At 45.4% G+C, this 21,763-nt stretch overlaps 1 protein-coding gene across 12 annotated transcripts in view; it reads left to right on the top strand.

The window, feature by feature from the left end:
* The window catches only part of DIP2 (disco-interacting protein 2), a 191,227-nt gene that overhangs the window by 132,694 nt on the left and 36,770 nt on the right, over nt 1-21,763 (top strand). For 11 of the 12 annotated variants that reach the window (XM_077644191.1, XM_077644200.1, XM_077644183.1 and 8 more), the window contains 5 exons: nt 877-1,004; nt 4,226-4,310; nt 6,667-6,765; nt 13,495-13,627; nt 18,674-18,867. In XM_077644191.1, the coding sequence (XP_077500317.1) occupies nt 877-1,004; nt 4,226-4,310; nt 6,667-6,765; nt 13,495-13,627; nt 18,674-18,867 (639 nt within the window). The remainder of the gene's footprint in view (nt 1-876; nt 1,005-4,225; nt 4,311-6,666; nt 6,766-13,494; nt 13,628-18,673; nt 18,868-21,763) is intronic. The other variant, XM_077644151.1, reaches the window with a different exon arrangement.

Genomic DNA, 21,763 nt, shown 5'->3' with positions numbered 1-21,763 from the left:
TTGCAGCGGACAAGCACGAGTGAAAAAAATAAGGGCAAACACGCTGCTGCTGTTGCCAGGCTGCTGTGTCCTTTGGCGACGGATTGGTTGCGGCTCTGGCTTGGAAGAAAATGGGAGCTTGCACCCGCGCCTTGTCGCAAGGCAGCCAGCCCGATTGTCGTCACCACCAAGCAATGGCGGTCTTTATGTGCGTTTGAATGAGTGCATCAATTGGTTCCAGCGAAAGTTTAGTGAAACAAAGCAGCGTGGACCTACAGAAGTACACAGATGGGCGGCGATATGCTTGTTTTATTGTAAGATAGATTTTTAAACCCAGCATCGCGTAGCAAAAATTTCGTTGAAGCGGAAACGTGCCCCAAAAATGGTTCGTTGTCATGAGTAATTTGTTCCATTACTTTCTATGGCGAGCCGACGGGGAATTAGAAATATTTCGTTGAAGCGGCGTTCGTAGTAGCGGGGTTCGACTGTATTCAGAAATTCATGAATATCAGTTTCTCGAATACAAATATGAACTGAATATCAAACATATTCGATTCGTATTCGAAATTTCAAATATTCGCACACCCCTACTTTTTTTGCATTAATACTCTCCGAGACCTAAACCTTAGTATTTGGCACTTTTTGACCACGGTAAATGCACAAGCAACTTTGCTAGCACAACACCTGATGCAAGTGAAGTTTTGCGGGTGCGAAAATTGTTCTTATTTGTTTTCAGTTGACAGTTAGGTGGTTGAGGCTGTAAATAAGGCTATTGCTTCTGTACAGTGCCTTCATCAGCATAATAAATTTACTATATTTTGTTGCTGATGCCAGTGTGACTTGCATCATTTTTTAGCTGTGTGGTCAGTAACTCTAATCTGGTTTGTGTGTTTCTAGGGTGGCTTGGTGTTTGTTTGTGGCACCAGAGATGGCCTGATGCAAGTGAGCATGCGCAAGCATAACACAGACGATCTCATTGCGACTGTCTTGGCTGTGGAACCTATGAAGTTTATCTACAGGGGGAGGTAAATGCATTTTTTCTTCATCTTTTTTGTATGCTGATCTCTTTTTTTTTTTCTCATCTTCTGCCAAGCAGGTTGTTCCTTGCTGAGCAGTGCCAGCATGTTTAAAGCCGAGGTGCTTGCTTGATGGCATGTTAGTTTTGGGTACCCTGTGTATCATTATTATACAAGGGTTGGCAGGCTACATACAGTATTTACTTGCATAATGCTCGCACTTTTTTTCGTGCAAAATTGATGTGAAGTTATGGGGTGCCGATAATCAAGTGGGGAAAAATTTTCCTGCAAATGTTTTGGAGTGCTAAAAGCAAATTTAAATAGGCGGTGAATCGGAATTCTCAAGCCAGCTATTGTAAATACAGTAAAAGCTCGTTAATTCGAACTGACGGCCGGATCCCGGCACAGCCCTGTCTGTGTATTTCAGTGGGGGGAAAACTCCGAATAATTCGAACAAATCGGCAACCACAACGTTTAATTCGAACTAGGAGCCCCTGGCTGACACCGCTCCCCGTAGACAGAAGCCGGCCCATAGCGAGTGCAACGTGCTGAAAATTTACTAGAGATGTAAAACAATGGAAAAGAAAAAAAGCCGAGCGCACTAGGCTGGCGGAACCCGCTCTTCGGTGCATGCCGTAGCAGGTTTTCGCTGCCAGAGCCCGCACCGCCGATGCTTCGGTGCAAGCCGTTCCAGGTTTTTGTTGTGCCGTGGTTGCTGGGTCGCAATCACGTGGTATACACAACGCAGTTTGGCCCTTCGGCCGCCGCACTCATGCACTTTCTTGGTGCCGCGAGCTACGTCGTTACATGGACCAACCGTGGACAGCAGTATGGAGACGTTGGAGCCCTTGTGTGGCGCCGATATCAGTGAGGCTGCGTGCTGTCAGCAGACGCCACAGGGCTCACGTGCGCATAACCGACAGTGATGAGTCCGACGGGGGTGACAAACCTATGCCACCACCAAGTGCATATGAAGTAGCGTCGGTGCTTGATGTTGCAACACGCTACTTCTCTGCCTATGAGAACTCGGACATTGCGCTGGGGCTCTTGGGCAAGCTGCAGATGATGCTGATGGAGTCTTGGCAGAAGAAACGCTAGCAAATACAAATCACTGATTACTTTTAATTTTGACAACCCTTCCCCGTAAATAAACATGTTTTGGAGCATAAATAGCGTCATATATTCCAGCACTAAAGCTCACTGCTCATGCGAATGCATTCCAGTACTTGTTTCTGGCGCGTAACTGGCCGATTAGTTTATTTCCTTTGCTGTCCAGCTGCACAGCAGCTCCACAGATGGTCTCTTGATTTTGCCGCCTGGCGTCACAGCATGTTGACCTTCTGCCATCTATTCTGCGTACAACCTCCAAACGATATCCTTGAATGGCTTGTTCAAAGGTGCGTTCAGAGGTTGTAACATTGATATGAGGCCACGTGCGCAAGTCTCACAACTTCGCACGAACAGACTCCAGAAGGTGACTGCGAAAGCTATCAGCTTGCCCCTCTTCGGACCACGGAAGGCTCGGCACGTCTTATTTGTTATCTTGCACTGGTCGTGCTGTTGTCTCCAGTACCAGACACAAAACTTGTTGACGCTGAAGTATCTGCTGGCAGCGCGGTCGCCGTGCTCTTTAATGCGTACTCCACAGCTTTTAGCTTGAAAGCAGGTATATCTTGTGTACCACCCCATGGCACCCCGTGGCAAAGTGGCACCAAGAGCATGGTGACTTGAGACATGAGAACATGGCCTACACCAGAGCATGTTAACGCCGCCTGGTAGCACGTGCGCCCAACCAGGCCAACTAGTTTCAGTAGCGTTTGAAAGATTGTGCTTGCTACCATGAGTGGACGACTCTCGCAGTAGTAATTTTGGGGCTGCGATGATTATGTCAGGAAAAACTTTCCAATTTTCTAATTCCAATTCCAAGTAAGTATGGTAGTAATGTGCTGAGTGATATACAGCTAAATCTGGTTATAACAAAATTGAAAAAAGTCAGAGGTTTTTCGTTACATCCTAGTTTTCGTTGCATGCAGTTTTTGCGAGAAGAGTCGAAACGACACTGCAGAACGGAAACCAAAATAAGGAATAAATGTAGGTGAAATCACCTTGAAAATGTGTACAGAAAACAGCGTTACTTGATGTCATAAACGCGAAGAAACGTTTCACGATCGCACTGTTAGCACAACTGCGGCAGGAGCTGCGGCTCGCGCAACACCGCTACGAGTGGACTGACGAGGGTAGGGGGCTGAGCAAGAGAATGCACGTGGCCACAGCACAGCTGTAGACTGACTGCGGAGACATGTACTTCTACCCGCATGTTCCCTCTCTCGATCTTCGTCTCGCTGTTGCCCCAGGACTCCTCACCTTGCATTGCCGGTGCTCTCCGCCGTCCCCACTCCCGATGTGCAGGCGCTATCGGTGCCGGAATCACACAAGCAACCGTGCAGCGGCAATGGCCACGCACTGCTGGTGTCATTTCTTTTTTTGCTATGCCCGATTATTTTTCGCTGCTTTTGAGCATGAACTGGTGTAATACCACGTGGTATGACGTTCCGAAAGAGAAAGCGCCATAGATGCGCGATCGACGCTGGAGCACGGCACATTGTGTCAATACGGTCGCTCGTTGCAATCAGCGTTCCTCTCATGTCAGTTCATGCTTTATCGTCACGGAACTTTCGTGTGGTTCTGCCAAATTTCGAGTAGCTCGGCACTAGCTAACTTATAGATGGCACAGCCAGTTTGTTACATCAAGGTCAAAAGTGGCCCGCGCATAGCCAAAGGCGCAATTGCTAATCTTGCGGCACGCACCGCATGCAGTGAGCAGCGGTGCGCGGCCTGCACATTGCCAAAAATCGCTACACATCGCCAAAACCGAGCTGTACGCACCGCGAGTAGCAAGCTGTGGCCGCAGAGCAGTGAATAAATCCCGTCAGCGGTGAACAAATCTGTGTGAATGCATTTTTCATGCTTCTGCATATGGATTTTGTTCGTTTGGATGGTACAAAATTTCGGATGATACAAGTTTTTTTGTGACACCGTGAGATTGGTATCACTGAGATTCTACTATAGTGCTAGTGCTTTTGCTGCAAGGGTGATCAGCTGTGTTTACAATGTATTGCTGTTAGCCTCATGTCGACATGGCCTACACCGGCATTCTTAGTAGTATGTAATGGTGTTAACAGCATGGTTGCTCAATGCAGTATCTTATCTATATATTTTTTTCCCTTTAGGATTGCTGTGTTCTCAATCAAAGTTCTTCGAGATGAACGGATCTGTGTTGTTGCGGAACAGCGACCAGACTGCACTGAAGAGGAGGTGAGGAGGCAACCTAAAGAAACTTGCCAAAGTAGAAAGCTTTTCAGCTGATCTATGCGTAGAGGAACATTAAAAGGGAATACTAAGTTCAGCTGGGTTGAGAGATAAGTGTTCCAAGATCTTTACCGAAAACAGACGTTGAATAAAGTAGAAAACTGCAAAAGCAAAAGATTGTGACACACACCAAGAATTTCAGTAACTGAGCCTGATTGAGTGAATTCTTAGCTAGCTGCAGCTGGTTTATCGCTTTCATGTGCAATGCTATTTCATTGTAAACTATCATCACAATGCGAAAACAGCGTGGCAAGTGAAGGGTAAATGCTGTTGAGATATGAAATTGTGCTATGCCATCCAGTCGACCTTCGTGAACCCATCGTGTGCAGCAAGTTCAGAAATGCAAGACAAGCTCTAGCTCTGAGTTTTTCACACTCTTTTAGAACGTCGAGATAACCATGCAGGTCTTGAGAACAGGGCTTCATAGCATGAAGAATGGTATGGTGAGCTTCAAAGTTGACCGTATGATGACTCCATCTGTTAACAGAAATAGTAACAAAGAGCATTCTGATCACAAGGCCAACTGGTTTTGGTTTTGCTTGATTTCTCTGATCTTCTGGGAGCTTTAAGGATTACACAGAAAAAAAACAACTCTCTAGGGACAGTTATCACCCGTAGCATGAATTTTAGCTATAGCTTTGGCGGCACACGGTGTTTAATGTTCGCGACTATGTTGTATTGCCTCATAGTCGGTGGCACATACATTCGAATCTCGCAATCCGTAGGACCTTGTCACTCAGCACATTTGCGGGCAACTTTCAGAGGGCGTTCATCACCTGCTGCACGTTAGCGGGCTGTGGCCTCCCCCAGCCATGCTGCACAACGCCTCATCTTGGCTGGATCCATATGTACTATCGGCCTCAAAATTTCATGGGATGCGTGTACCTGGAAAAAAAAAAATTATTGTTATGATGCCTTGCAATTTAGCCACCTGTTACTGTTGCCAGCTGATGAAGCATACTTGTTCCCACACACCTTCACACATTTGGGTTGATTGGCTTAGTTCACTTAACTTTTTCGTGCACACCTACATCCCATAAACTTTTGTGCCTGATAGTACATAAAGGCAATGGCAAAAAGATGTGCAGACGATCATATGAAGTGACGTGGCAGATCTGTGTTAGCAGTATTGGTTGTACAGTTCGCTTTTTTTGTTGATTGCCATCCCATTGCATCTTGAATTTGATTTAGCCGTCACTTTTTCGTTCCGCTGCTGCGTGGGCTTCTGGAGTGTGGAGGCTTTCTGGAAGGTGGATGGGTGTTGGGTGGAGTTTCTGGAGTGTTTTGGATGGGTGGAGGCTCATAGGTGGCAGTGCAGCTTTACTGTTATGTTCCATGGAGGAGGAGGAGCCTTCTAGGCCTGGAGGGTGCCCAGAAGGTGCCTCAATCCATGAATTGTTCGCACAGACACGCAGAACACAGCATTTTTCCCGAAAGAGAACTATACTGCTAATGCAGTAAAAAGCAGCACATATCTCACGCATAGCACAGTGAACAGCTATCCCTGAATTTCGCTCATTGCACAGTGCAGTGTAAACATTGTATATCTTTTTTACTGCTGCCTCCTTACTTTTCCTGGCTGCACTGTGCTTTCCCACTCACCTCATCACTTGGCACACCTGCTGCAGCTGCTAGATCTCGCACCCTCTATGCTATGCCTCTACGATGCACATCCTTCTCTCGCTTTCCTCTACACTATCGCATGCCACCCACATTTGCCTCCCCCCCATGCCATACTTTTCATCATGTTTCGCCCTGTCATCTTGCTCGCTGCATTGTGCAGGCACCACACCCTCCGGCACCGCAAAAGTCAAGGTTGCTGCCATTAACAGCAACCACATTTAAAATGACTTAACATCGGCCATATATCTTAGGGATGTGAATGGGGGAGGAATTCTGAGCAATGCAGTCACTTTTTTATGCAAGAAAAAGTGATAGGGTTCTCAAAGCGTAATCTAGCGTAATGTCTAGTGTATCTTATGTCCGTTACTGTTTTTCTTTAGTGTCCCCTAAATTTTTTTACATCTTGACTATGTTTTCATTGTTTTTATTCAGCCCTTTGTTAGCTCTTAACCCAACAAATTCTCAACTGTTGAGCTGCATGCTGCCCAGATCTTGCATTGAACTTGACCCATGATTATTCGAGCCATGGGCATGATTGCCCAATTGGTAATACATATAATGCATCTTCATGTGTTTCGCTTACACACCTTAATGCATGTAAACCGGCGTGAAAAAATTTCTTTCTGTAGGTTTGTGCAAGGTTGTCATTTTTTTTCTTTCTTTCTTTCTTTCTTTGAAGAGCTTTCAGTGGATGAGCAGAGTCCTGCAAGCTGTGGACAGCATTCACCAGGTTGGAATCTACTGTCTGGCCTTGGTTCCACCTAACTACTTGCCAAAGGTGACTTCCGTTTCTTTCACAAAACCATCTCAAATAATTTTATATGCATTCGGTACAGTCCAGTTAGTGCATTCTGTATTCATACCTTTTTTTCAGTTTTCACATTGCAAAATCTTGGCAAAGGGCTTGTAAACTCTATCTTATGTGCCTTCTTGGTATGTCGTAGTTCCATACTGTCCTCGCATGTTACTTCAATGTTTAGACACAGATTTAAGTTACGAGAAACAGTGTCACCAATATATAAACAGCCAGAGAAATAAAATTTCTAAGCCTAGCAGAGTGGCACACTTTGTTGCCAGTGTGGACCAACACAGACATCTTGCATAATAGCCTGGTAATAATGGTAATGGTCGTGTCACACAACTGATATCTTCGTCATTGTCATCGGTGCTGGCCTCTTTACACTTAACAGCAGCAGTCCAGCAACAGCAACTGCACCACTGAGTTACGGTGCCTTTAAATATGGAGATGCATTTTGGCCGTCAGTGGTATTCTTTTCCTGTACAGTAAAACTTCGTTAATTCAGACTTGAAAGGGCCAAAAAATGTCCAAATTATCCAAAGGTCCGAATTGCCTTAAAAACCCATGTACAGTAGACTCTTGATAATTCAAACTCATATAATCTGTACTTACTGTTAAGTAAAACAAATTTCAAAATTTTGGTTAGCTGGCTATATTTTTAGTTAATTTCGAAGCCGCTTAATTCGTAGTGCAATTTCTTGTACATTCGGTTCATTAAAACTTTTTGTCTTGCTCCAATGCTCCCAGCACACAAAACAGTAGCTACCGAGGTTGGATACGTCAAGGTCCTGGCGCCGCATGAGGTGAAAATTGGCCCTTCCAACTGGTTAACTCGGACGTGGTCCGAAGGGGGCTGGGTCGATCGGAGTCACCCTGTCGCTGCCTAGTTCGTTTTCTGAACTTCGCTATCAGCCCGCGACAATTGCGGCTGCTGGCTGTTCTTCAGCAAGCCCAGCCCAGCCACGCGCCAGTTCGGACGCTGATCAGCATGTCGCTGGTCTTTCTTTTAGAAGGCATTTTGCCATTCCGATGCAAATGTCCATTCCCTTCGTATTCATCGACGTGGTCCTGTGCGTCGATAATGCGCTCTCATCATGAGCTGCTCGTTGTGTGGTGAAGCCTCCTCACATGGTCACCACCATGTGAGGAGGTTCCACCGTTGTTGCACCGCACCTGTGAAGAAGGCCGCGGAAGGCCTTACTATTTTGGACTAGTTCTGCTTTGATATTCCCGACTGTGGACATGCATGGCGGAATTCTGAAAAATCGTCGTTGCCGCGCAGTTTTCACTTAAAAGCAGACCACCATTGCCTATTTTTTCATCACTTAGATATGCTGTGGTTCGAAACTGTTTCTAGCAGTTTTTTTTTGTAGCCATTCGACTTTTTGACTTCGGATAATTTGGTACTTTTTCCTAGGCATGTGCGAATGGTGGTTTTTTGGTTCGAAGTGAATTCGAAGCAAATTTCGAAGTGAATATTTTGCATTCTGCTGGGAAGCAAAAAAGGTTGAATGGTATAATTGGCAGTTTTAAAATCATGTATTTTTTGAACACACAAGGCCATTACATGAAAAAAAAAAAAAAAGAATGCATTGAAGCTTTGCCACACTCACTGATGCTGTGCCGACTTTCTGCAAAAATGACTATAGGATATTGGGAGAGCCGACCTACATGCGGTGCCGACACACCTGTGAGATGTGAGACCTGATTGTGAGGCCTCCGACCGCTGCTTTTAATTGTGACTGCGTCATTGCATAGCTGTTGCTTTTATTTTAATTGTGGCTGCGTCATTGCATAGCTGTTGCTTTTAATTGTGACTGCTTCATTGCGTAGCTGTTGCTTTTAAGCAGTGACTCCACGACACCTGCTAGGTGTATGCACCGCACGCCCAGTGCCACCCCATATCTGGCGTTGGAAAGGGGCACCCATTTCCTAGTATTTCATTCTAGTTCCCCTTCATGCTCATGCCAGCACACCTGTTTAGCGAATTTCACATGTAGAAGAACTGCTGCAGGAGCTGCAGTCAGTTCATTCTCATCCCGCAAAAGTCAAGGGAGCCACGTGTCCTCCAATTAAAGAGAGTTAAAATAGCGCAATCCGCTTCCACGGAGAGCCACTGCGCATGCGCAGGTCGCCCTGAGGACACCACAAGATGCCAGGCGCCGGATAGCTGTTTGCACGCATGCCCCATCAGGACCAATCAGCATGTGCACACTGGTGGTGCATGGAAGCGGATCGTGCTATGCTAAATCTCTCTATTGATGCACTCGGTTTTGCCATTCACAGCCCGTGCGCACTGCAAGTAGTGTGGCTGCAAACACCTGGCAGATACAGATCTGGGCATCACGCTTCCGCCTGCTCATGTCTGTTGCCGGGAGCATGCGCAGACTGGCTCTGGCATACGTGCGGGAAAACAGGCATGTGGCGCTGAGTTGGGGCTAAGGTTGCTCGCGCGCCACGATGCCATACTGGAGGAATCATGCAGAACCGAAACCACCTGCAGCAAAAGTTCCACGAACGTTATTCGCTTGAGACAAATACTTTCAGATTTCGAATACCAAACATTCAGATCGAATCGAATATCAAATACTGTACCATTCAACAGAATATTCAAAGTTATCAAATACTCACACATGCATACTTATTCCATTTCCTTGTGGTTTTAATTAATCTGGTTTTACTCTTTCACAAAGCCAGCACATTAAAGATAACGTTTTCAACATATCACTGCCTTTAACCCATGTTTTATGTTGTGCTTAAGTTTTTAGCTGCATTTGCATAGAGAAATAGATCCAAAATACTGTTTGCATGCATAGATATTGATAAAGCAAATTGCATTTAGTTTTTGATCATATTAAGGTTTACTTCTTATAATTTAAACAAATACCTCTGGTTCCTTGAAGTTTGAAATAATGAGAGTCTACAACGCTCATATGATGCCCACATATAATACAAGGTGTTATGTGGGGATAAGAATAATCTAAAAAAAGTTTTCGTTCATGTATAATGCGGGTGGGGAAAGCTCACCGAAAGCATTTATTTGCACTGCATTTTGCTCTTGGTGCTCTTGTCTCGGTGACTCCATGGATACTTGCAAGGCATATGTGTCGCGCGCTTGTGCATCCAGTGCCATCTCGCACCAGGCGCTGAAACGGGCTTGCATCTCCATGTGCCTGGTGTTGGCTCGCCCTCCCTCTCGCGCCAAAAACTGACATGCTTAACCAAGAAACCATGGAAAACCACGTGGGTCTCCAGTTGTTGTAAACCGGTGTGCTGCTTCTAGCGTGTGCACAGCACACGGCACGCGGCGAGTTCCGCACTGTAAGCATGCGCAAACAGGCCCGGCATACGCGCATGCGCCCAGGCGCGCAGTGGGTGGGCCCAGGAGGTGCCGTTGGAGCAAGGGTTTAATGGTCATCGTCATCGGATGTACCGCCTTCCGAGAGTCCCTTCTCAGAGATGTCTTGTGTTAGAAACTCTTCTTCGTTACCGTTGAGCGCATTTGATGACCCCTATTTCATGAAAAGCGCGACTGACAATCTCCTTGGGAATGCTGGCCGAAGCGTCTATTATCACACTGCAGAGTATGGCTAAATAGGCCCAATTCCCTCATCTGGTGCAGTAACTGCAGGCTCTCCTTACCTCATCCTATCCATTTAGCAGCGTTTCACATGGTGGGGATGCTTATGGCAGCTACTGCTACTTTCATTTTAAAAGCAGCCTTTCGCAGTCGCAATATGCTTTCATGGTTCCGACACTGTGTGAGGTGCGATCGTCCTGCTTCCGATAGCGTGGGTGTCACAAGATCAGTGTGTTGAATGGCATCAAAATCAAATCCATCGAAACAGTCAGGCGACGCCTCCACCAGACAACACCTCCTCTTGCTGGAAGCCTGATGCTGTTTGCACTGAATAATAACAAAATCAGAATTGTGAATTTGGGATGAAAGTTGTTTGGATCCACGTATAATAGGAGGCAGAAATTTCACTGCTAAAATCTGGAAAACACCTCGTATTACAGTAGACTGCCGTTAAGCTGAACTCTGTTAAAATGACTTCTCGGATAAGATGAACAAGTGAGACTGTTCGGTTGGCTTCCCATAGGATTTGATGTAAAAAAAAACACCGCTTAAGGTGAACTGTTTTGCATGTCCTTCGGTTAAGACGAACTTCTGCAGCGACATCGAACCACGGTGACTCCGTGTAACGGCACTCGCAGGGCATCCGCACAGCACTAAGGAAAGGGAAAATTGTATAAAATGCTACTCAAGAAAGAGCACCCCCACAAGATGGCTTCTGCACACCTTTGTGCAAAGCTGTGGTGATGAGTCTTGCGAGAGCATGCTTTCTTTGGGGAAAGCTCTCTTGCCAGTGCTGAAAAGGAAGGGCACTATCGCGCCTATGCTGGTGCAGATCTCGGCATCACACATGTGCCACGTGCTGAGCGTTTCCCACACAGTCTAATAGGCGCATATGCTCAAAGTGCATCTGCTCATTGACTTGGGGCTTAAAAATTCTGGGGCCGCATTTTCAACAAACGCGGTGCCGCAACATGCGTTATCGCAGTGTAGAGATGGCCAGATATTGGTGTCGTGCACACTGCCTGTAGTGTACAGAAAGGCACGTGGTGTGCCTGCTTGTGCCGTTAGTAACAGCTATGCTGCAGAAGGAAAGAGATAAGAGAGAGATGCATGGTTACCCTGCTGGGCACCGTCAAGTGCTCGGAGCAGGATGGAAAGCAAAAATCAGAAGAACTCACAGATACCTGCCACTATTATAAGGGGTTCTCAACCTGGGTCCTGAGTCCTGCAGGCTGCTTTTATGCGTTCTGTGAGCACCCGCTCTGGCCTCTCTCCCCTTTCCGGTACACTGCTGGTGGGTGGGTGCGAAGCAGACACAGTACCTGGTTTGTTAAAACTCATTTCTGAACTTTGACTCTTCCTCAGTTTCGTGCCGTCAGCGTCTGTGCCATCCGCAGCACAGACCTTGACAGCACACCAAGATGCTGAGCGCCAGTAATGGCACGGCGTGTTCATGTTTTCATGCAGCACATGTTGAAGGCTGTTGTTGTTCCTTGTGGAAAAAAAGCTTGAGAACACCTGCACTATAGGATGCAGTGAGAAAAGACTTAAAGGGAAAAAAAAAGAAAACTGCACCAGTGCCATTTTCAAGTATGATAACATAAGCTTGTTTCATGCTTTGTCTTCAGCTCATTTTCATGCAGAGTGAAATAAATGCACTATTTGCAATTATCCTATCTCTGCAGGGCTATTTTACTCATTGTTTTCTTGTAACATATATTTGGACACACCTAGCATGCTACACACCTTTTTTAGAGGCACTTCTGTAAAGATGAACTTCTGATAAGACGAACAAATTTTCGGGTCCCTTCAAGTTTATCTTGAAGGTTTATCTTGAAGGGAAGATTGTTATGGTAATGAGTGGGTTCCCAAAATTCTCAGAAACTGTTCGCATCATAGTAAATTATTTTGATGAAAAACGGGGCAGTGGTCGTCTGGTTTTGCAATAAAAACTGCACAGAAACGGCAATTTTCCTAAATAATGCTACATGTATACTGTGTGCACACTCTTATGATAGTTAATGCAGGACTGCTCCAGAATGGTAAAGGCCTCCACGGCCTCCTTCATGATGCCATGCTGTAGCAGTGTAGCTTCCTCGCAAGTGATGTCATCGCACAAATTGCGAGCAGCTTGTGATGAGCACGTAGTTTTGTCCCAATAAAAGAACTGAAGAATCGCGCAGACGGCACCGAGGGGAAACACGTTGGCACTGGTATGGCGAGACACCTTCTGGTTGGAAGTTGAAAAGACCAGTGACCCACCAATCGCCATTCTAAACTTCGCAAAACCATACTCAGCTGGCTGGCCGATCCACTGCCAGGCCACCATCGTCATGATCTGGAGCAAAACTCGGAAAAGGGAAACTGAAACTATGTGGCAGCACAATTTTTTTGCGCTAGGGCCTTTCGGATGTCGTCACTCCTGTCTTTGTCAGTTGGAAGAGATGCATCGACACCTCTCTGACATGGTATTTGACACGATGCGGGTTATTATAGTCGGATACAACTTCAGAATGCTGCGGCTTTTCCCCATCAAAGAAACAAACCCCTTCCAGCTAATGGCGTCGGCCAATTCTCATTGCCTTGCTAGTGTGACAAAGCAGGGAGTGCTAGATGAAATGGGATAATCCCTTCCCTCTGTGGTCAGGGATAGACCCCTCTCTTCATTGTGGCGCCACTCCCTGCATCGCCATGCTAGCATGGTCATTAGAATCAGTCAACGCCATTAGCCGGAAGGGGTTTCTTTGATGGGGAAAAGCTGCAGCATTCTTGAGTTGTACCCGACTATAGTGTGATCATTCACTATGTCGGTCAGTCTCCAGTCAGGAGCGTGTCCGAATTAACCGGTATGGGCCCAGCAGCATCCAAATTAATGGGTGTCTGACGCCCTAGACTTGTATGGCCGTTGGCTGGGACCCATCAGCAGTGTGAATTATTCAGATTTCATTCATTCATTCATTCATTCATTCATTCATTCATGTTTTATTGATACACCGGAGTGTACAGGAGGCCAAGGTAAAAGCCGTTCTACAACGGCTTGAGGGGTCCCTGGCCCCTCTGAATCAAAGGGGTTCGAATTTATAAGTTTTCACTGCACAACAGCACGGATCCTTGTTTGTGTTTTGCAGACCCCCCTCGGTGGCATCCATCTGCCTGAAACCAAGCGGCGCTTTCTTGAAGGCAGCCTGCACCCTGCCAATGTGCTCATGTGCCCTCACACTTGCGTCACCAACCTGCCCAAGCCCCGTGAGGTGCATCCAGGTAATGCAGACCCCCCCTCCCTCTTCTGGGCCATTGCTGCTACTGACTGCTTGTGCTAGGCTTTGCATGCACAGCTTTGCCCATATCCCGTGGGTTGGCTCCGTGTGCGTGGATATTCGCCTCAGCCTCTCTCAGCTGCTCTCTCAAGCTCTGGCCTCTGCTGTGGTTGCCTCGTGTGGCTTGGCAGTTTCTCTCTGACTTGGCAACTTAGGAAGACTTGGGCTCTCTGGGGGACCATGAGTCCTGCTTCTTTCTGTGACAGCCCAGTGGACGTGGAACATTGCACCACAGTGTTGGTTTTTTGGGGAGACCGTGTCCTTCCTGTCTTGTGCCCTTGACCCCATTTCTGTTAGCACAGGGAGACTTCACATCATTCATTTCTTCTCCCTGCATTGCATAAAACTGGTCCTCAGGCTTCGCTCCACATAAACTATCACTGACCATCCCGACAAAAGTGCGTGGTAGCATTTTCTGCCTTTGTGACTTGGCACTTGAGTGTTTTGTGCCCATTGCTGTAAACACTGGCTCATTCACCTTGTGCAGTTAGAAGTTGTCACTTATGTCTGCCTCGTATCCATTTGTGAAAGTAAGTGTTCGTGCACTCTTGTTTTTTCTAATCATTGTGAAACTGACAGAAAGTATCTTTATTTGTCATGCACTCCAGCGGACCTGTCACAAGATTCTCCAAGTAATGTTGTCCCCCTTTCTTCCACACACTGTGTTGCATGGAATGGCTTGGCTTGTTTCGTTTTTCCTTCGTTGCCACACTGTTTTGTTGCCTGAGAGTGTGTGTTTGTGTGTGCGTGTGTGTGTGCGTGCATGTCTATCACTTTTGTTCTACCATGGCCACAAATTCGATTTTATTTTTTATCACCTACGCATTGTCTGGTTTGCATTCTTTCACACCTATCATGCAATGCAGAAGTAGTTTCTCATTTGTCCTATGTCGCAGTCTGCAAGGAAGTGATGGGGCATACTTGTTTTAACTTTTTAAGTGAGAGACGCTGGAACGTATGTAGTGCTGGGTTATGCTACTTCATGTGCATTCAAGCGCGTCAAAGGGTGTTCATGCTTTCCCTGCCAGCAAATCATTTCTTGGATCACATAATGGTTTGACTATTTTACCTAATGTTTAATCACTTCACACCACAAGCTCGCACTAAGTGAAGCAGTACTGGCTGGTCTGTGGTGATTTGCAAAATCACAAATGGCTGCAAGTGTAAGAATTCAAACAACCCTGTGGTCTTCACTGGGTTGGTATTATGTTGCTATAGTTGTGAGCGCTGCCTGCATCACTACTGGTGCATGTGTGAGTGTTATGGAACAAACAACACTGCATCGTGTTGCATTCTTTAACAAATTCAGTGTGAGCACTGTTTATATACTTTGTGTAATTGAGCTGATTCTGTGTGCATTAAGTTATGCTGTAAGGATATTGCATTATGTATTGGTATTGCAAGACCTGATCATGGTGTAAAATCGACTCACTGAGTCTAGTTTTTGCATTTGTTCTATGTCAAAAATATTCTCGATAATTTTTTTTTTTTTGTGGTAGCTCTTTTATGGCCTGAGCATTACAATGCACTGACATTGCATTTACTTTTCAGGGAGGTGCTAAACATAAAAGTGACTAGCAGTACTTGAGAATTTGTACTCATGGTATACATGATAGGTGTCCAAGCTAGAATACTCCAGTGCTGTTTCTTTTTTTTTTTTTGTCTTTGATATTGTCATGAGTCATTTAATTTTATTGAGGTAAGATACATATAATTTAAACCAATGCAGACCAGAACCATTTACAATTGTGGTTGTGTAATGCATTGCTGCATGTGAAAGCAGTGATAAATCTTATAATTAGCGGGTTTGAAGGTATTCAAAGGGAGAAAAAAGAAAATACAGTCAGGGACAAAAGTCTCTGAACTGCATGATTTGTAAAACGAAGCAGACAGCTCTGTTTATTAGTCACCGGCTGGAGCCCACGCTTGTGGATGTGAAAAAAAGACCCGGACTTTCACCTCTACTAGTTTAGTTTTCAACCTGCGGCTAATAATAGAGCTGTTGGCTTCATTTGCAGATCACGCGGTCCAGAGACTTTTGTCCCCAACAGTACTTTGGTCATAATTTTATACATTCTATCTTGTTATATATTTTTGTAAGCTTGCTTTTTGTTCTTTTTTCTGCATGTTTGTATTCATGTATGTGTGTGTGTGTGTGCGTGCGTGCATATTTTGGTTTTCCCTGTCTGGCTTCTGATGGCTATAATGGCTTTGCACTTTCGGTCACGAGTAGAAAAAACTGTATGCAAAGAAAGTTGGCATGTGCTTTATTGATAAAGGGATTGGGTTTCACTTTCTTTTTAAGGCCAGTTCACAGTTCAGCTTGCTTTGTTTTGCAAGTTCCCAGTTAAGTCAAAAATCGCTGCACTCGGGAATGGTGCTCATGATACACTGTGGAACATCTTGTATATAACTAGATACCTGGAAAGTTCTAAGTACAGCTACTTTGCGCATGCGGTATCTATTGAGTCTCTCACCATTGAGCATAATTATTACAGTAGAACCCTGCTATAGTAAACTTGCAAATAGTAAAAAACATGAGTATAGTTTCATGAGTGTAGTTTGGCCTTCCATGGAAAACTGCATATTTATTTTTTTTCTTTATGAAAAAGACATTTTTAATAAAGAAACTGTTATAGTAAAAAGCGTTTGGTTATGGTGACATGCTTCCCACAGAATGATATCAGAGCATGTGTGCAATCCAAGACATATTAGCGCAACAGATATGAAATGGCGTAATTACAAAGCCAACTGTTGGAGCAATTGGATATCAATATTGGAGACTAAAATGGCGCTCTTTCAGATGGCTTAACCACTAGGCTCGGCAGCTGCTAGGAGAAGCCATCTTTTTGAAGGCCTTGGGGTCATGAGCCAAAGCTTGCGACGTGCACAGAAAAAAAAAAGAAAGAAAATTGGGGTGTGGATGTGGAAAGAAGGGGGTGCAGGCCGCTGAGAAAGGAAAAGCAGTAAATAGCTTTGAGGTGTAGGGAAGGAAAAGAAAGGGCGAACTGTCGCCTCACTGAGTTACGTGAAGCACAAAGCAGCGACGCAATAAGTGGAGGTGCGGCAGCACAGCGCAGGAGGTTTTTGCTGCTCTTAATTGTGTCCGACATGTTTCTTAACTGTTGTCTCCTAAATGACACTGAGTCTGCAGGAGACAATGCCGTATTCCTGTAAAGCTTTCATTTACATATGGACTCAAACTCCCCCCTCGCTATTCTTGGCTGCATTATATTCATGCAAATATGGTACTTCTGCAATCCCGTGACAAAATCGAAACCAGTACAACTTAAAATGTGATAACTGAAAATAAGTCACTAGCACATATGGAGGTGATTAGAACAGGATGGAAAATATATTTCTAAGTGTTTTTTTTTTCTAAACTGGCACTGTGTGTGGCCTAGCTAATTGTCTAATTGTAGTTGATTTACAAAAGAAAAACTTGTATGAAAATCATGGTACAGAACTTTGCAGTTGCTCATATATTTGTTGTTCAGCCAATTTGTAAAAATTGGTTTTGGGTATGCAGCTACTAAGGCTTAATGTGAGAAAATTACTTCTTGCACTCAGCAGCTGCTTGCATTGTGCAGCATCATTTTTAGGTTTTGTTTGTATAACCAGAGCTTCTAAGTCACATTTGTATCCTGCACTGAATAGCTTCAGTAACATTTTTCACACTATTCTATTACTTTGCCTACTAGTTCTAAAGGAACTTAATTAGAAACTGCGGTTGGACTCTATTGGCCTGTCAACGGGTGCCCGTCAATCGTCAGCACGCCTGCCATTGCAGACATGTCAGAGGGGCACGGAAGGCAATGTAATAATCAGTTAAAGCCTGAGGACAAATACTGTATTTGCACGATTGTAAATTGATTTGAATGTAAGTCGACACCCCCCCCACCCCGCATCACATTTCTGAAAAAAAAAAACCAAAAAACTTGGAGGTCGTTTTTGCTTGGCCTTTAATAATAGAACGCGATAGTACTATCCTGAGGCCTGTGCTTATCGCAGAGAAGCTTTCTTGCCGATGTGGAAAAGGCAGGGCACCTTCGCTCCTGCCTGTGCGTGGCGCAGAGGTACCAGACCTTGGAATCATGCACGTGTCATGTGCCATGCATCCCCACCTGTGGACTAGGCGTGCAGGCACAGAGTAAACCTGCTTTTTGAATTGGGGCTTAAATAGTTATGATGTGAACCGAATTTTCAACTGACACGCCATCGCAATACACACTGTCGCGACATAGAGATTGGCCGGATATTGGCGCCGCGGGCACTGCATGTGGCGGACAGAAGGAAATGTGGTGCGCCTGCTTGTAGAGTTAATAACAGCAATACTGCAGAAGGAGCAAGATAAGAGAAATGCACAGCTACCCACCTGGGAACCTTCAATGCACTCGGAGCCTTAAAAGTCAAGTCGGGAACAAAAATAAAACAAAAACAAATAGCAGAGGCTGTGAAAGAGAGACTGTGGGAAGAAAAAAACTAGACCAATGCTGTTTTCAAGTAGGACAGTGCGACTTTGTTTTATGCCGTCAGTTACTCACATCATGCATGGTGCGATATATGTTCCATCTGCCATTATTCTCTCATTGTAAGGTCATTTTAGTCATTGTTTTCATGTAACACATATTTGGACATGCATAATGTGCATACATATCTTTTAAGGGGGCACTTCTGATAAGAGGCACAAATTTTGTGGTCCCTTCAAGTTCGTCTTAAAGGGGGTATGCTGTATTTCCACAAGTGGTGGACTGTCTTGTAGCTTACTCTGTCCTCATTTTGTCGGGCCTTTAGTTATTTACTTAAGCAAATTTGCTGTTCTGTGGTTTGTTTGCATCTTGTGCCCACTGGGCTGTGAACTGGCCTTTGGTTGGGATGCTTGGAATGTGGTGGTGGTGGTGGTTCAGCAGTGTCTGCAAGCTGTTCATGTGGTTCTTGAGAGGGGCGCTGCACGTCTGTACGGGAGGTGGTAATCGCTGTTCACTTCCAGAAGTGGGCCCTGCGTCTGTGATGGTGGGCAACATGGTGCAAGGGGTGCGGTTGGCCATGGCTCAAGGCCGGGACATTGGCATCATAGATGAGGACAGCGACACGGCCCGCAAGTACCAGTTCATCTCTGAGATCCTTCGCTGGCGAGCCACCACCACAGCTGATCATGCTGTCTTCACCCTACTCAATGCCAAGGTAAGGCTTCCAGTGTAGAGATCTCTACCATGCTGCTGTCACTATAGCTGTAGTGGCCAGTGAAGAGGTATGGGTCACTACAGGGCATGAATTCTGTGAGACCTGTTGTAGGGTGGGTGGGCAAATCCATTTTTGAGAAAAGCGCAGTTGTTCATACAAGGATAGGAACGGAAAAAACAAGGGACTGACAAGAAACCGTGTCTGTTGTTTCTCTGCGCTCCTCTTGCCTGAAGCACTACACTTTTTCACTTGGCTTGCTTCGTATGAGGTTGCAGGATCGATTCTCGGCTGTGGTGGTCTCATTTCATTGGAGATAATACAGAAACAATTCTGTAACAGAGTTCTGTGCACATTTTATAAAGGAGTTGTTCCATTCCTTGAAAATGTCGAATGAACACATTCAGACAGTAGAAAAGCTCGCCGTCAACATTTGAGCCGAGTTTGGCTGTGCGGCACATGCATTTAGATATGGAGCACCTAGTAGTTGTTCCTTTGCATCTTGGAGCAGGCTACCCCATCTCTGGTATGGGGTCAGCTTGCAGATGTGGGCATGGGAGGACACATGTAAGGCATATAAGGCACCAATGGAAAACTTATAAGGCCCTGTAAGTCGGCCATTGGTCAATCATCAGGATGTCAAAAGCACAAAATCTGCATTACATTATTCAAAACTTTGCAGAAACGCTCGTGTATATAACTAAATCATATCATTGTGAAATTTTTTTTAATGAGTAACAGGTAGTCTTTTAAAATGATGTGTTTTTGAGAGGGAGCAGTTGTTGTCTGCTCAAGTCTGGTCAAATTTCCCACACTCCTTTGTGCCACTACTGCTGTCATTCACTGGCAAGTGTACATAGCATTGTATTGGGGATTTTCACGGCCTAGAGGGGGAACCTCAGTTTATTCAGTACAGCAGTGCTGCGAAGGGCCCCTTTTGGGCCAGCCTAGGTAGATCATACTTGTTTAAAAACTTACCGATAACCTTGCACTTGTTTGTGGATAGTAACCTCATATAAGTCAGGCTTCCGTTGCTTGACGGTTCAACAGGACTGTACGAGAGACAATGAAGACATTGCTGTCTGGAGTGTGAAAACTTCTTACGGGAATGCAGAGCGGTGGACAGTGGATGTGGACTTTGGAGAGAATTTAAAATCAATAACATCGACGTTGGAGACTTGTGTAACATGTGAATGACAGAACTAGAAGTGTAGTTGTTTGCACTCCACAATACAGGTAAACAAGGCTCACCAACTGTCATGAGGCTTGCGCAGAAAACAAGATAGAAACATTCTTACCGTCGCATGCTTTCTAACTAGGCATGTGTGAATAGTGTTTTTTTTTTTTTTTTTTGTCTGAAGTGATTCGAAGTGAATAGTAGTTTTCTGTGAAAGATTTCGACGCGAATGTTTCGAATACTTCTGGCACACAAAAAAGGTTGTGCGGCACCATAGGCATTTTAAAAATTATGGATTTTTTGTTTGAACACACAAGGCCATTATATGAAAAAAAAAAAAAAGAGAATGCATTGAAGCTTTGTCACACTCATTGAAGCTGTGTTTACTTTCTGCAAAAATGGCCATCAAAGATTGGGGGAGCCAACCTAAATGTGGTGTCGATGTATCTGTGGAGTGTGAGACCTGTATGTGAAGCCTCTAACTGCTGGTCTTAACTGCGTCGTTGCGCAGCTGTTGCTTTTAAGTGCAACTCTATGACACTTACTAGGCGTACGCACCGCGCACACACCACCACCCTGCGTCAGGCATTGTAAAGGGGCACCCGTCTCCACGTGTCTCGTGCTGGCTTCCCTTCGTGCTCATGCCGTCACGCTTGTTAAGCAAATTTCGTGCAGAGAATTAAGAGCGATTGCAGAAGCTACAGTCTGCTCAGACTCTTTTCATATTCCGCGCATCCTCCAATTGGAGAGATTTAGTAAAGCACGATCCGCTTCCGAGGGATGCCACTGGACATTCGCAGATCGCCCTGAGGATGCCACAAGGTTCCAAGCGTTGACCAGCTGTTTGCACACCTGCCTAGTTGGGACTAATCAGCTCATGCGCACCGGCAGCACGCGGAAGCAGATCGTGCTATGCTTAATCTCTATATTGATGCACGCTGCCAGTTACGGCGTGTGTGCACTGCGGGTAGTGGGGCCATAGACACCTGTCAGGTACACGTCTGGTTGTCCCGTTTCCGCCTGCGCAGACCGGCTCCGGCATACGCACGGGAGCATAGGCACGTGGAGCGGAGCCAATGCTTTTGTTCCGCGTGCACCATGGTGCCATCCCGGAGGTACGCTGAACCGAAACCACACGCAGCAAGAGTTCCAGAAACGTTATTTGCTCGAGATGAATACTTCAAGAATTTGGATACCAAACATTCAAATGAATGGAATGTCGAATACTTAACTATTCAAGCGAATATTCACACATGCCTACAAATAATAAGCCCAGTGCTTTGATCAGGCATCAAAGATAAAAATACTAGATCCAAAATACTAAATTCATGCGCACCCCGAAAAGCAGTAAAAATTCAAGTCAAAGCCCTTTCGTGCTCCCTTTCTGAAAGCCAACCTACTCATCCTCTATGGTTGGCATCAGAGCCATCGCCCGAGGCTTGAAGATGACGTTATATTTGCGAAAGGCATTCCATGGGTCAGTCATTCTTACTGACGGGTGAAAGGCAGGCGTAGCTAACGTGTCACATTGTCTGCTCATTGTACGTGTGCATTCCCATCGTGCCTTTTGTTTTTGCGCACACATACACCCACACCAAAACAAGGCTTTTGGCTTCTTGTCCCAGTCCGTGTATGCTTCAGCATGTTCTGTGTGTTGTGCCAGTTGTACAGCCACTCAAGAAACAAACACACACAGAGACATGTATGCATGCACAGGTTTGC

This window comes from Amblyomma americanum, chromosome 1 (genome assembly GCF_052857255.1).
Source record: "Amblyomma americanum isolate KBUSLIRL-KWMA chromosome 1, ASM5285725v1, whole genome shotgun sequence".
In the NCBI taxonomy this organism is placed as follows: domain Eukaryota; kingdom Metazoa; phylum Arthropoda; class Arachnida; order Ixodida; family Ixodidae; genus Amblyomma; species Amblyomma americanum.
This window is presented reverse-complemented; position numbering and strand designations above follow the sequence as displayed.